Source organism: Cyanistes caeruleus, chromosome 6 (genome assembly GCF_971803275.1).
Source record: "Cyanistes caeruleus chromosome 6, bCyaCae1.hap1.1, whole genome shotgun sequence".
Classification (NCBI taxonomy): domain Eukaryota; kingdom Metazoa; phylum Chordata; class Aves; order Passeriformes; family Paridae; genus Cyanistes; species Cyanistes caeruleus.
Genome location: NC_141706.1, coordinates 47152257 through 47168761, shown reverse-complemented (window position 1 = coordinate 47168761; position 16505 = coordinate 47152257). Strand labels below are relative to the sequence as shown.

Below are 16505 nucleotides of genomic sequence, written 5' to 3'. Positions count from 1 at the left end.
GAGTAGGAGACTAAACATGGTGAAGAGTACTTGCACAGAAGGCAGGGAGAAAGGCAAGCGGAAGACAAGGAACCCGTGCTCAATTTTTGTTTGATTCACAATGCTTTGCTTCACCACAGCTACAGTTCTCTTCCAATAGTAATGATATGTGATAGGTAGTGAGCCATTGGGCAGAAATGCCACTTAATATGTTATCAAGTTCCTGGTAATATTATTGCTGTCACACGTTTTCAAACAAGTAATAATTTCATTAAATTGCTTGATGGCTCTAGAGTGAAGTAAAAGCTGATAGACTTTTGAGACCCACAAACCTGAAGAAGGCAACATCTTCCAAATACATCAGTTGCTTTTAATAGGTGATTACATCTCTATAGAGAACTGAAAGATTCATTCTTGAGACTTGCTTACATTGCAAAGCATTCTTCAATCTGTAAGGACAAACCTAGAATCATAACCTGTTTTTATGGGAGTTTAAGGAAGACTGTGAAGCAGTTGCTCACTACAAATTAAGACTGATCTTTAATCTTTAGTCTGGAAGGCACCCACTAACATGGAAAAGGGTATGAATGTATAGAGGGGAAAACATAAATTGAAATGAAATTCCTTCTGCTTCATCACTTTAAACTCCATGCTTTAAGGGAACACAGAGAAGATGTATGTATCATGAAAGCTTCATTCCTTGTCCTGGGAGAGGGGCTCATAACAGCAGCTGTGTATGTTACCTTACTACACTATATTGGTGGAATCTGATTTGTATTTTGATACAATTATACATCACTGACCTGACATTTCATAAATTGGTGCATTTCTGTGTAGGCGATGTGCAGATGCAGCTTTCTCAGAAGGTACCAAAATAGCTTTTTATTCTGCATGTAGTTTGCTGTGGGCAGTTATGTATTTATTTGATTGCCACAATATTCGAGATGCAAGTAGTAGCTTTTGGCCCACTATTTTTAATAACTTGCAGTAAGCCTGGTTCTTTTAATTTTATTGAGTTTGTTCTTTTCAACTTCATTTTGCAGTCTGGGTTATTTAAAATGACCAAATAATTGGTCTGAAAACTCAAGAGAAAGCTGGGTCTGCAGTAGAGGATCTGATCTGATGTGAATAAATTAAAAAATTAATTTATTAAATTCAGGAAGCCTTTGTGTTTTGCTGAAATCTTACTGCTTTTTGGGGAAGAGGAATTAATCTTCTGGAGAAGCTCTGGGGGAGAAAAGATTAAGAAATAATGCTGTTAATGAAGAAGAAAAGATGTCTTAAGTGGCAGTCAGTGCTATTAAAAATACTAGCTTCTACCCACTAATGATGGCCAAGTTTTGCAAACTTAACAGGTTTCATCTTTTTTTTTTTTCTTATGCTCTGCCTTTGATGGGATTTTGCTTTTGATTGCGTGGTTGTGGGTGGAATATCTGCTACTCTTGGCAACAAATACTATATAGGTTCTTAAAATTACATTTGTTCTGGCCTGGAGCAGAGCTGTGTGGGTGTTGGATGTTTCTTTGAGACCTGGAATTCCTGTTAGTTAATCACCTTATGTTATCTACAACTTTAAAACAACTTTAAAGGAAGACGATTAATGTCTAGCAGGCACCTTCACTATGTGGCATAGATCTGCATGCTGTACATTTAATGATTCAGTTTATCAATCACCCACCTGGGCAAGGCAGTGTTTGGGTAATCAGTTATCAAAAAATATATTTTTGTGGACCAGAGGCAAGTAAGTTAAGTGTTACTTATTATAGTCTTATCAATGGCATAGTGCTTAATCTCTTAAGCACATTAGAGTATTAGCTGATCAAAAATTTATTGTGATCTGCTTAAATGAGATGATGTGACCCTTTTTCTGGGTAATACAGTAATATAGTACAGTAGCTAGGCTAGAATTTAATTAACTGATGAATAGGTTGTTCTATGCATATATCTGAACATCTGAAATATTTAAATTGTACTAGCTGTCTAGCATCCTGTGTACTAGTTTTGGCAAATATCAAAGAATCCCTATGGAAATGGTTGAATACGTGAGAAATTCGCTGCTGCCACTTAAGTGAAGTAAGCTGGATTATCAGAAGTAATCAGTTTAATTTAAACCCAGCTCATTTTAACTGAAAAAGGTTAGGGAGCAGCCACGTGATAGTTCAGCAAAGAGATCTAAAGAGAAAAGTAGTAGTTTACAGTAGTGCAGGCAAGCACTACTTGTGGCGAACAACACCAGCTGATTCAATAGGCTTTCCATTAATTATTCAAAGTGTAATCAAACTCTTCTTCAAGATGCAGTTACTGGTGAATTCTGAGAAAACTTTGAATCTTGTTTAAAAGCAGGTAATTGCCTTTTTTTTTTTTCCAGGTAACTCTTGATTGAAATAAAACCTGATATGGAAAAACTAGGCAGTGCTTGGACTTGATATTTGTGCTTGTCCTGGTCCATTCAGACTTGTCAGGAAATGCATGATTAATCTTGGCTTACATGGAGAAGACACTGCAAATCCTAATTTGCATTTATTTTTAACGCTTCCATAAGCACAAGCAGGACATTAATGTCTTGTACTTTAGTTTTAGGTCTTGTATTGCAGTTATGGATGTGACTTATGATAATTGAGTTTAGTCTCACCTTCAATTCTTTCCTAGGGAGAGCACGTGTGCAGCAGCTAGCAGAGAACACAAGATATTTCAGGAGACGACTGAAAGAGATGGGCTTTATCATCTATGGAAATGAAGATTCCCCTGTGGTGCCTCTGATGCTGTACATGCCAGCAAAAATTGGGTACGTGTGACAACATAACTTCTTACCCATCTTCTTTAAAGCTAGATTGGTGTAAGAATATGAAGAGTTTTTTAAATATAAGAAAATATTTGTTTGATTTTTGCTTTTATTATCATTACTGAGTCATATAAAATATGGAACCTTCTATAAGTGATCTTGAGAAAATTGAGGCTTGTAGCTTGGGTCATCAGGAAAGCACTTCAGGGAAACAATTTTGTCTCTATGTGTCATGTTTTAATGGTTGAGTTGTGTGTTTCCATTGTATTTATATGTAAAGTGTATAAATGTGCTAAAGAGGAGCTGAAATTGAGTGAAAATTACCATTAAAAGTCACTGGAGGAAGTCTTTCAACTAGCTCTTGGATCAGAAGGAGCCAGCATTTTCGTTAATGAACTCTGAAAATTAGGAAAGAAAAAGCAGCAGGGCAAGACATGATGGGACACAACAACATGTATTTAATGAATCCCAAGTTTGTAAGAGGTCTAGATATAATTACTCGGGTATTTGTATTGTAAATGCTAAAACAGCTGTAGCACATAGGTTTATAAATGCTTGCTGATTTGTGGGGTGCTGTGTGGATAATTCAGACTAAAATTCTGCAAGGAGGATATATAAAGTATGTATCGAGAATTTTTCCAACATAAACAAAATCCTGATTTCAAGGACAGTTTGGCTTTAATTACTACTTTTGAGGGTCTGTATAATGCAGTGCTCAATCAACCCTTTCAAATTTAGAAAACATAATTTCATTTTAAGCTGTACTGAACATCACTAGTGCTTGACTAGCTCAGGCTTCAGTCCGGCACTTTTTATGAATACATGAATATATATTAATGCATTTTTATAAATATATATTTGTACAGTAATTTTCCACCCTTCTCAGTGTAACAAAGCTTTAGAAGGCCTGTGTTACCTTTATGGGTGCTGCAGATTACACATCCAGCACACAGAGGCAGCTGTTTCCACTGCCCAGCTTCTCTACCAGTCAATACAATCTTCTCCTTGGAAATGTTCATGGAAATATTTATTAGCTGAGCAGTTGGGCAGGTATCTTAAAATGAGCAAGAACAGAGAGCTCTGATGAGAGTTGACCCTTAGGATCTGCATTGGGTTTACTCAATCCTTTCTTTATCCCTTGTAGCCTGTTTTTAAAATAGTTTGAGAGTACTAAATGCATGCAAAATGAAGTGCATCAGGATGCACCTATTTAAAAGGAAAATAGTTGTGGCAGAAAATTTCAAGGCCTAGTAAAAGAATGTTATTTTTATATGTCCTTATAAACCTCTTAAGTTCATTGCTACTTCTCACAACAAGGTCAGTTCAAAAAAGATTAACCATTTCCTGTGGCATGTAGAAACACCCCCAACTGCAATGCCGTTACAGATCCAACTGAGATCTTTGTGCCTCTTATTGTATAAGTCACTGCCACTACTTTCTTTAATCTCCTTAAGCATTTGTTTTGTTGAAGAAAGTGTGTGACAGTTGTATAATATTTTTGCAGCTTCCTTAAAAATATTTGGTGTCATATTAGATGATCTCAGTTTACTGTGGTGATTCAGTGGTTCCTTTGAAACTTATAACGTGGTACATTCTGTGATGCAATAATGTACTTTAATCGAATTAAATTCATGAAAACAAAACATCTTGAAACTGCAGAAACATCCACTTTGGGGTATTGCAGCATGAGGGATTCCTTGTATAGTCAAACTTCTGAGCCAAAATCATTCTTTTCTATTGGAAAGATTTCCAGGCTTAGGTTACAAATCCATTTAGAAGCAGCCTGCTGAAAGTCTCTGCCACATACAATCTTTCATCTTTGTTAGAACTTAATACACTGAAACCTTTTGAAAAGGACCGCCTTGGGATTGAATTTAAAAAAGGCTTTTGTGAGCAGGCGTTTCTGTCCCTAAAAAGAAAGCAGTGGAAGCTCCAAACTGTGGTCTGACAGCCTTGCTATAACCAAGGCCTATGTAGGTTACCATACTGAGTTCTTCCTGCTCCTGCTCTGCCACCACTGGAATAATTGTGATGATCTCGTTCTCTCTTGGCAGTGCGTTTGGGCGTGAGATGCTGAAGCGGAACATCGGTGTTGTGGTTGTGGGCTTCCCTGCCACCCCCATCATCGAGTCCAGAGCCAGATTCTGTTTGTCTGCAGCTCATACCAAAGAGATGCTTGATACAGTAAGTGTCTCATCCTGTCTTCCTTCTGCTCATGCCTGCTAATAAAGATACAACAATTGTCTGGGGTTTGTACACTGGTTCAATGTTTGGTATGCGACACAGTTGAACCTAATCTTCAAAGCCCTTTGCAACAGAGCTGGCAATGACTCATCTCTTTCCTTGCTTCAACAGTGCAGAATGGCTGCTTAGAGTAAATCTCAGGACTTTTCTTGTCCTATTTTAAAAGGAGACAGTCTCGTTCCTGTGAGACAATGCTTTTTACCCTCTTTAAAGGCTATACCTTGGATTGAACTGGTTAGAAGGAAATATTTTGCATCTTCTGGCCCTAGATGCTAATGGTAAGAAAAAAAATAAAAATGCCTGAGAACCTGCAAACCATTTCTATTTCTCTCAAAAGGAAGTGCATGATTACTAGTGAGAATTTTTTTTTCAAGTGATTACTATTCCTGTTTAAAGCTTCAGAGCACTGTATCTTAAATGAACCTGTCCTATTGAGTCTGTACCACATGCAGGGCCTTACTTGCTCTTACCAGCACTTGCAGAGAGAACAGATGTCACCTCAAAGGAGGCCTACATCACAGTTAGGAGATGCAGTTAGGAGATGCTGCCTTCAGAAAGTAAGGATGGTCGTTACTCTGACTAACAAGACATGAAAGAACATTATATGAATAAGTCTGACTATTCTTAGTATGTCTTGGTGTGGTAGCTACATTAAATTTTGAGTCTTCTAAATAATCTTTTCTGATGGACATGTGTACATGGGCTTTCTTAGGCGTTGCCAAAGTTCTACATCACACTTTTTTCCCACTTTGAGGATCTGTGACTCAGATTATAAACTAAGTTGAGTCATGAATTTGGGCTTCGTGACAGTAGACTGTGTTCTATTCAGAGACTTACTTGAATCCCATAGGATACAGTCTCAAAGAGCAGAGGTGTCCAGGACAGCTAATTGGTCTTTCCTCCCCAGTCCTTCCCTTAAGAATGATCTATCCTGAATTAAAGGAGAGTGGATGTGATGGGAAGCCTGCATGGATGAACAAACCAATGAAAATATATCATGAAAGTGTATAAGAGATGCAAGCACAGACAGGCGACCAAGGAAGAATAGAGACACATTCCTGAGCATGCAGGGATGGGGTTAGGAAAGCCAAAGCTCACCTGGAACTCAGTCTGTCAAAGGATATCAAATGCAGCAGGCAAAGCTTTTATGGGGCTTTAGTAGCAAAAGGAGTAGAGAAAATGTGGAAGACTGCTGCTGAATGGCACATGGGATCAGGTGAGAAATGTGAGCAAGGGGCAAGGGTGCTCAGTACCTTTTTTGTCTCAGTCTATTGTTGTGACTTAGGAATCCTGAGACCATGGGACTAGTGGAAAGGTATGGAGCAGTAAAAACTTACCTTTGGTGTGAAGGAGGCTCCAGTAAAGGAACATTTAAGCAAAATCAACATGCACAAGTACATGGGACCTGATGAGCTGCATCCATAAGCATTGAAGGAATTGGCTGTGACTGCAATGCCGCTCTTGATTATCATCTTTGGAGGAAGAGTGTGTGGTGGTTGGAGGAGGCTCCTGAGGACTGGAAGACAGCAAATGTCATCTTATTTAAGAAAGGCAAAAGAAATGTTGAATAGCCTTGCCTTTATCTTGAGAAGATTGTGGAGAAAAAAAATCTTGAAACTATTTTTGAACATTTTGTGGACAAGGTGATTGGGAGTAGTCACGGAAGAAGGGGAAATCATTCCCAATGTCCAAATGTGATTAGGTGGTAACACTTCAATATGTGCACAGCAAATAAGATATCTAACAAATATTTACTAATGTCTTGTAAAAAAAAATAGACTCAACCTTTTCACACTTGACTGCTGCAAAACTTACCTAAAAATCAACAGCTTAAAATGACACACTTTTTGAATTTAATTTCTGTTAAAAAAATAAGTAAGGCAGTGTGTGGTGTGAGCAGTGTCATAATGTTTGTGTAGTGTCATTGAGTAGTATGAACCTGCTGTGTATCTGTGGTGCTGTACTTGCTGTTCCTCAGTTGTTTCTGCCTTGTGAGAGATTCCCTAACATAACACTCCAACAGCAGACTGCTCAAGGAATTCCTTCCCAGCTACTTGTCCTGCTACTCTTCCCTTAATTATCTTTATTTAGTTGTTTCTGTTCCAAATAAAGGTTTTGAAGCAGCATATTCAGGGAAGACCCTCTCTTTTGCTTCCTTTCCCCTTGTATAAAATAAATAGTATCAGACTTGGCTCAGCATTGATAATAGACCTGAGTTCATTGATGCAAACTTCTGGACAGGTGGGCATGGAGTGGGGATGAATGGATAAGAGATAGAAGGAAGGAAAATAGAGGAAACTGAAGTCTCTGAAATCATATTACTGCAAATTGAGCTGAAACTGAAACTCTACAAACTTGATGTGTGGGCGCAACCTGAGCAATTGTGCAATTTTACAGTAGGTTAGATTCTTGGTCTTCTCTTTTAGTGACTAGCTGGGCCTTTGCCACAATAAGCTTATTTTGTAGGGTCTGTATAAGTACCACATTTGCTCTCTTCGAAAATCTGTCTGTAATTTTTGTTACTCTGCTTTAAAAACCTCTTTCCCTGTCAATTCTTTCTGCATTTTCTTAAAAATGTTTCGTATTTTTTGCATTTAACATAAAACTCATTGCTAGAGTACCTCTGCAAGTGTTAAATGTACTAAATTGAGGAAATGCATGTTCAATATATTAGAGCTTGTCTGCTAAGAAAATTAATCCAGAGCAAAATGAGGTGTGAATTTTGAAGTGAATGAAGAAATCCTGATTTAGCTCAGTATGTGGAGGCTTTTTTCCAAGTTAGTGTAACCCCCTTTATGGTTCAAAATAGCTGCATGCTCAGAGCCCAGAGCATTGGCAAGAGGAGTTAATAAGGAGCAAGTCTTTGTGTCAGTGTCTTTGTGTCAAGACTTTGTGCTGTGTTTTCTTGTGATGCAGTGAAAAGGGATTGATTTCAGGCAGCTAATCATTAAGGCAAACCTCAGGTCTAATTCCTCTGCTAACTCTGGCAACACTATCTGGCGGAGGAAGAGCTAAAATGAATGGACTTGGGGAGAGCTGGCAGACACCTTCTTCAGGTCATTGACAGAGAAGACAACTTGGTATCCCATTTGTGTATTCATGAATGGTAGCTAGGGCTCTTGTATTGTTTAAAAAAAAATTATCCAGGTTTGAAGCATAGGGAAGAGAAGCTTGTCTTGCAAATAGTGATATTTGTAATGCTTCTTTGTTCTTATTAAATACACCCACATGGTGAGGAACAGTTCTTAGTTAAAATTTTAACTGTTTTATGTAAATAAAACTTCCTTGCCTAAAAATATTTGGCGTAGGATCAGAGTGAAGTCCCTCATAACCTGCATCGCTGTGGGCTGTGCTTTCTTTTCAGTGATGAAAAATATATTACACTCTCCTAAAGTCAGAGTACACCAATGCCATTTCCTTTGTAGTCTTTGCTGGTCACATGGCCTTTTTTGTTTTAAATTAATAAAATCCTAAATCTGCATTCAAGAATAACAGTTAACATACTCTTTCAACAGAAATTCAGCTTTAAATTGCTTCCATATGGGATCTTTACTTAAAGCTCTGGCAAACTATGCCCATACTTTTGTTTTGTTCTGTTTTGTTTTTACTGAGGTCCAACTTCTGGGTTTGTAGTTTCCCCATATTTTAGAGTGCAGAGGTTTTTGTTGCCAGATATAACAAGCATGAAGGGCCATTGTTTAAAGAAACAAAAACTTGAACTATCCATCTAGGAAGAAAAAACATGTACAGCTATTAACCTCCATCTGCCAACTGTCCTCAAGAGACAAGCATTTGACCCAGATTGAAGCATTAATGTTGAATTAGTGAAATTCTGAAGCAATGCTGAATGTACCTATCTCAATAAATTTGCAATTCAAGGCAGTGAAGAATGCCAACCTTTGAATTCAGAAAATCACATTGGATTTGGAAGTGGTCTTCAGAATTATTTTTGTCATTTGGCTGTATAAAATAACTAGCATCACATGCTATCACACATTTGTTTGCAGCAACTGATTTGTTTTTTACTTTGCTCTAGAAGTGTTCTGTAGAGAAATGAAGTTTAGGATTTGGCTTTTAACAGACCCTATTGTATGTGGACCAATGTCTTATCAGAGATTGCAACATAATGGAAGTATGATTAACTGAGCTGGGACTTCCCTCATTTCTTATGCAAGCAGATGTTTGATCTCTGGTAAACTTCAAAATATTTGAGTTCAGGTCAAAATGGTAAAAGGCTGTGCTAATTCAGTAGCAGTGTTCTGGGTCATCAGTTGCTTGAGTGTGGCCTTTGAGGCAACCTCAGTGGGACTTGCTTTCCAAGGAGAAAATGCTTGGAGTCCTACCCAGAATAATTTTTTATTTTTCTTTCCTTGTATTGTCTGGCAAAAATCTCCTGTGCCAGGCTGTTTATGACACATAGCTTTCATCTCTAGTTGTATAAGGACAATGCAGATTAACCAAATGTAGATGTAACAGATGGATCTATAGAACTTGTTCTATAGTTGTAGACTATTGTAATTTGTCTTTGCTATTTTGCAATTTAAAAAGTACAGTAGATCAGGTTTGCTAACACAGGTTGTTTTCAAACTGAATAATAAGGAGGAGTCAAACTTCAAACAAAATGTACTTTTTTTTCTATTTCAGCTTCATTGCCTCCAGGAAGGGAAGAACATTATTCTGTTTTTCTACCTATGAATAGTCATGGGGTTTGCTGGATATTATGATCCTGTTCTGGAACTGGAATAGTTAGATGGATGCATAGGTGCTCTCAGTTAAGTGACCAGTGCTGTTTATGTGGTCTCAAAATTTCTGAACGCTAAAATAAAAAAAAAAAAATCCTATGCACTTTTGAAGGTATCAGCTTCTAGCATAGGAAAATCTCAAGTGAAGTGTCAGAATAGTCTGCAGGCAGGCATAAAGGAAGATGTGTAGATAATTTGCATCTGTCTCCTTTGCTGATCTGCTGTGGTCTCTTTGTCAGGCTTTAAAAGAAATCAATGAAGTTGGGGACCTTTTGCAACTGAAATACTCCCGTCGCCGTTTGGTACCTCTCTTGGACCGGCCGTTTGACGAGACAACATATGAAGAAACAGAAGACTGAACTCCCTCCATGTGCCTCAGTGGGAGGGACACACCCCATGGGACACTCCGTGGCACACAGGCCACAGCATCTGAACACACACTTATGACTGCTTAGTATAAGAGACTTTTCCTCACAATACTGAAGTGGCCACATCAGCTCTAAACGGCATTTTGTAAATAGGGAGAGGAGAAAAAAATTCTTTGATTCCTGTGTCTTCAGGGTCTGGCCCTAGAGGTGCTTGGCTTTACTTTTTTCTTGTTGCTTTTTTTTTTTTTTATTTATTTGTCTCAATGAGTTCACAGCAACCCAAGTGGCTGTGGCTGATTAGTTCAGACTTTGTATGCACCATTAGCCTCCCAAATGCTGGCTGAGATGTTGCAAGCATGTGTGACGCTGGCATGGCAGCATTTTCAGTGTCACTGCTAGGTGTCTGATCTTCCCAATAAGGAATGAGCTGACCTGTCTGTTTCTGAAGACTTCCTAGAGAAACTGTTGATTGCTAACTTTGACATATTTAACAAGATGGATAATCAACCAAAGTTGTTTTTTTCATTTGCAGTTACTTATGTTTAAAACTTGAATTTAGCCTTTTTAAAATAAATGTGTTGTTGACATGTCACTGACAGGACCATTGTTCCCAAACATTATTTAGTTTTGTAAGCCACAGGCAGAAGGACTTCTGGAACTGTAGCCTCTTTTCCTTCCCAGTATGGATATACCAGATTGTCTCCTGGTTTTGACACTAATTGTCCCTTTGATAAGAGGGTAAGTGATGGAGAGAGGTTTGTTTTGTTTTGTTTTAAATACTTCTGTTTAAAAAAAAGAAAAACTATGGGTTGTGTGTGTGTTGCTTTCTCATCCTAAGGTTAGTTTCTCTTGCTTTAGAATTATCATGAAGTCATGAAAAAGTCACTAAGTCCTAGAAGGGTGCTCTTGGGTTTAAACAAACTAGAGCAAGTCTCATGCTTTGTCTTAAGACTAAGCCCCGTCAATAAATAGGCTGACTATTAGGAGAACCATCTATTTAATGGAGATCTGTGAAGGACTGCTGCCCTTTGCCTTGCTAACTCACTGTTTCTTGTCATCTGTGAGGTGCTCTTCACTGGCCCTGTTATGCTTATGGACAGCTTGAATCTTGTAGTCATACGTTATATTTTGGCTGGCCAGCAGAGTTCCATCGGCAGCTGCATGTCTGTAGGCCTTCCCTGAAGAGAGAAAATGTCCTCATAATTGCATTTAGTGCAATATCTTTATTCTTTTGTACTCCTGTAACTGATCAACACTGCTCAAATGAGTGTTCACTGAGCCAGTTGCTGTTTGGAGTCTTTATTTGCAAGTTTCATACTGTCCTTCTGTTTCAAATAGATGCCTTTGCTCTAACACACTTTAGAACTGGTCTGCTACTTAGCCTTTACATCTTGAGTTCTTTCAGGGAACAGAATGGATCAACAAAAAGGTACCAAAAATTTTAAGTATGAGTAAATTGCAGTGTAGTTTGTTTCTGTGATTTATACTTAGACATAAACGATTTCTGCAAAGATAGTAAAATGTTAACATTTAGCAATTAACAATTGTTAACACTATGTCAGTTGGGCCAGCTCTTCAGTTTGGGTTAGCAAGATACTTTCTGCAGGTTACTGAGGTTTTATGAACAGACCCATCATCATAATACTAAAGCAGAGAGCAACTCAAAGCTCTTTGTGTGGTGCTGAAAAAAAAAATTCATTATTTTAAAGTTCTTTAATGTTCACTCTGCAGCTAACAGGGAGGGAGTGTTTTGGCCACTAGAACCAAGCAGTTCTGCAAATACATGTGGTGAGTTAAAGCAGAATTGGCTTCTATTTTATAGATTATCTAACTTCATACATTTTAGTATAATGGAACTTCAAAACACCGGTTCATCTTTTTACCGTTGGATTTCAGAAATTTAATTACATGAGAAGAACTGAAGAACTGAAACTGACTGTTTGAAAATAGGTCCAGATAACTATTTCTGTCTTAGTCCATTAATGTTGGTTAGCTGTTCTTCTGAGCAGAGTGCAGAGTCTGAGAAGTCTGTATGTGCAGCTTGGATAGCTATGAAATAGTCTCACATGTTCAGCCCGAGTGAATAAACAGCAGTTAGCTGAGCTTACTTTCTCACCCATGTTCTGCCCAGGACTAGCTCTAACATTCCAGCAGATTACCTGCTTTCTGACTTCAAGAAGCTTTACCTCAAAGAATTATTGATCTATTTTTTTTTTTCCCCTCTCTGGATTGTACTCGGGAACAAGAGGAGGTTAGTACAGGAAGCCCTGACTTCAGCCCTGATTCTATTAACTTGATCATGAAATGGTTTAAGAGCAGACAAAACTGACCAGTTTAAAGGCTTGGATCAATAGGTACCTGTTTATAAGCATTCACAAGTGTACAGTGGGTTTGTTTGCTGTGTAGTCGAGTCAGTTTGGAAACTGTGATGTATTAAGTTCCAAGTGGGTTATCATAGATTCTACAAGTGTTGAATCTTAACCTTGTCTCTAGAAATCAGTTTTAGAGCGTCTTGACTTTGGAAGGGAGAAAAGCATCTGGAAAAATCTCCATAATATATATAAATCCTGTGTAATACTTACGAAATGGTCAGTGTTGAAAAATTACTAGCGTCCATTTGGCTTCTAGTTGCACTTGGTGAGGAAATTGTGTTCAAGCTTCTGCATTTTAGTATCTTTCTGCTGTGTCACACTGTCTGCATATAACTTTGAATTTTGGGTTACAAAGACACTTCAGAAATAATTCTGGCAGTTAGCATTTGCAAACTGCTTGGTTACATTTCAGCCTTGCCATATCCTTTTTGGGAAGCAAATCCACCCACTCCTCTCTGAAGCCTTTTGTTCAAGAGAACCTGTTTTGCCAAAGTCTGGTAAAAATAATGAAACCTGTTGAAACTGCTTCTGAAAAAGTAAGAATTACAAGTCCAAGATTTCATTCAGTAATTCGCTGAGATTGAAAGCCAAGAAAGCCTTTTTGCATCTACTAAAAAAACTCCAATAAGGGTTTGTGCTAGGCAAACCTACAGCATATATGCTGTCACAGTATGTGTAGGATGGATTGCTGCTTTGATATTTATATACTGACCAGAAATCTGTCTCCTTTTTCTCCTGGCAGTAGAAATGAATGAAAGAACCAATCTTGAGAGATCACAAAGGAAGAAAAGCTGCTTAAGAAATAAAACTTCAGTCCCTGCCAACTTTTCAGAGACATTCTAATTGAAAATGACTCCTGGTATTTCTTAAGAGATGCAAAATCGGAAAGAAAATGAAGGCTGCTTTTGAACAAAGGATTTTGCCCAGTACTGTATATTGGCTAAACTTACTTATAAATATACAATAGTTACCTTCCCAGTCCCTCTCTGAAGAACTAAGCAAGCAAGTTTTTGCCTCTTGAGCAGAGTAAAGAGTTTAGAACCATTACTGTTTTTAATGCTAATGGCCATATTCTTTCACTCATAAGAAAATTGAGAAGCTCCTATTACCGAGCATCAGCAAAGAGTGGGAGATCTGCTTCTTGTTAGAAACTGGCCTTCCCAACTAGATCTTTGTCTTAAGGAACCTGATTCATAGTTTTCCTTTAGTTCTTTGGCAGAGAATAAACCAATTCTTTTGTGTCAGAATATTCAGGGCCTTCATTTTTGTTTTTTACATGACACAAACTTTTGTATAGTATGTATATGGTATATTTAATTCTTTAGTTGCTGTATCTTTTCCATTCTAAGTAGCATCCTTAATGGACAGTTCTGGTTCTTGAGTTATGGGTGTAGTATGCTTCTGCTTTAGGCAAAGACTCAGGAGTTGACCCAACATCTGAAGAAATTGCATTATCCATCCTCTTCTTGCTGTTTTCTCTTAAGACTGCAGATGTGGTACTCACTATCAGAGCTGCACCTTCACAAAGAACAGGCAAGGGAAGTGTGCCCATAAAATCAGCAGTTCTGTGCTGTGTGAATGAAGGACTGATACAGCAGAGATGGAGAGAAGTAGGGTAGTCAGTCATTGCTTATTTTCAGCTGTACAGGGATTTTTCATGTGTGCTTGAACAAGTATCCCTAAATCAGGAATGCAGCTTTCAGTGCCTGAATGGACACTCCTCTAAAACTTTTCCACACAAGGTAAATACTTCTTCTCCTTCTGTGCAAAGTCTGATTTCTTTACCTCTGAAAAGCATTTGGCTTACAGCTGTTTGCTCACTCAGAAGCCATGTTATCCATTCAGGGAGATCATAGGAGAGGTTGGAAGAAAGTGTGAGCATGACTTCGTTTCATCTAAGAGAAAACCTTGCAGCACTGGATCTGGAGCACTTTGCATGAGCCCCCTTCCTGCATCACAGAGAAGGAAACTTGTGGAGATGTGTCCCAATATGCAATGCTCAGTCAGAATGTATACAGTTTATATATAATTATTTTTACAGTTTATATTCAGCCTATGAAAGTGTCAAGCATGCTGGGATCTGTGTGGGTGGCACCTTCTGCATGGAGATTTGAGGCACCTGCAGTCTGTTCTGTTTTAGCACTAGTGAAGTGCTGAGCTGTTCAGGAATGCTTAGTATGACCCCTCAGCGGGTGCATTGTTGGCTTTGGTGCTGGACCTGACACCCAAGTGGCATTGGACCACTACTTGGGAAAAGTAGGAGTCATTTGATCTGCATAACCTGAACATGGTTTTAAAAGAAAAAAAACCAAAAAACTCCAATGTCATTCTGATGGCTTTGTATTCCTGTAAACATTCCCAGCCTTGCAGTTGTTCACCTGTTCAAGGATTCAGATTGCAATACTAGAGCACGAACATGAAGTGTTTGTGTGAAATAGCGTGCTTTAGCTTTCACTAAAAAGAGAAGCATTTGCTGCAGACATTGGAGCTGTTGTGCTTATATCCCCAAAAGGGGCTGGGTGAAGCAGATGGTGACTGTGGTGTGTGTTGAAGGCCTTAAACTGTGATTCTTGGTATGAAGAATTAATATTAAGACTGACCTTGAAGAATGCAGTGGATTTTAACCCATGGAAGAATACTCAGTGCTCTTAGTTAAGCAGTATGCACTGCTGTTTTCTTGGGAGGGAGAGGTTCAAAACTCAATTTGTGTGTGATCCTGGCTAGCAGCTGTTTAAGGAGATGTCTGTATATGAGAGCCAAAAGTAGAGCAGTTCTCTGCACCAACGTTCCTGTGTAGCTTACATAGTTCCTGTGTAGTTCCATCCCGAACTTGTTCCTGGGCTGCTGAAAGTGGGAGACCTACTGAAACAGTCAGGGACTTTGGAACCAGTGGCAGCTAGCAAATTCATTTCCTCAACAGCAGGTGAACAGGTCTCACATGAATATGCCAAGGGTTGGTGCTGTTCCAAAAATAACCACGGTGAGGTGAAACATGCACCAAACCATCTGACCTTTGTAAACTTTTCTTTTTTTCTTTTTTTTTTTTTTGCCAAAGCTCATCCTATTCAGACAGTATTTCTGCTACCCCCTAATGGTATATTAAGCTTAATGCATCTCTAGCCTCCCAATATTGACTGCAGACCCATTTGAGAGAACTGAGGAATGCTGGAGCCTGAGGCTTTAGGCTAGCAGCCCCAAAGCCAATGGTGGCCCACATTTCCACGAGCCCTGGGCAGAATCACTAAGTCACAGCACTTCATCTTAAATTGCACTGTATTCTTATGCCTCTGTGTTGCTATAATGTACATATATATTGGATTTTTTTGTAGATAAGACATTTTAGATAAAATTTTTAAATGGGCTCCCCCCCAAAATATTTTATGCCAGATGTCTAATTTTTTTTACACTTGTGATTAACATGAATATGGATGCTCTGTGGGCAGGGGAAAATACAAATGTATGGTACATTGGCTTTAAAAAGGTAACAATGCATGTTTTAAAAAAACACTTGAGAAAAAAAAATGCTTGGGGAAAAAAATCATTCAAATATATTCTATGTTCTGCGTAATAAAGACTTTAAAAAAAAACCTATATAATTATTTTGGCACTTTTTTTCTTAATGAGGCTTTTCCCTGTTAAGGAGACTGAGCCCTCTTCCTTCTCAGTCCCTCTCCCACCCATCCCCAAAATAAAAACCTCAAAACAATTCAACACACAAATTTCATACTGGAATGACTTGGTAAAACCATAGCCTGTTTGAGAGCTCAGAACTCATTGTTCCCCTCTAGCCTTGTACTCCAGAGCCAGGAAACCTTGCGAGAGGGATGCTTAGCTGGTTTTTGGCAGTCTCTGCTCCATCATACAGCAGCAGCTTTGATGTGCAGTCTAGAAAAGCCACTTGGGTTGCGGAGAGACGCCTGCAGTTGTAGCTGCTGTTGCTGACGTGCAGCACTCCCACGATGAGTGCCCGCTCCAGCTTGGTGCTGGCCCCAAAAAGCTGCTGTGCTTGAAAGCTAGG

At 38.6% G+C, this 16505-nt stretch overlaps 1 protein-coding gene across 5 annotated transcripts in view; it reads left to right on the top strand.

Annotated features, from left to right (window-relative positions):
• SPTLC2 (serine palmitoyltransferase long chain base subunit 2) overlaps positions 1-10917 on the top strand; it is a 72140-nt gene extending 61223 nt beyond the window's left edge. For 2 of the 5 annotated variants that reach the window (XR_015288163.1, XM_086893487.1), the window contains 3 exons: positions 2629-2764; positions 4816-4945; positions 9987-10917. Coding sequence is in view for 3 of the 5 variants with exons in the window: in XM_086893487.1 (XP_086749613.1) it covers positions 2629-2764; positions 4816-4945; positions 9987-10106 (386 nt within the window). In the remaining 2 variants the exon portion in view is untranslated. Of the gene's footprint in view, positions 1-2628; positions 2765-4815; positions 4946-5116; positions 5303-9649 lie in introns of those variants that run through there. The other 3 variants (XR_015288164.1, XM_086893489.1, XM_086893488.1) reach the window with 2 other exon arrangements.
• The last annotated feature ends 5588 nt before the right edge of the window (positions 10918-16505 follow it).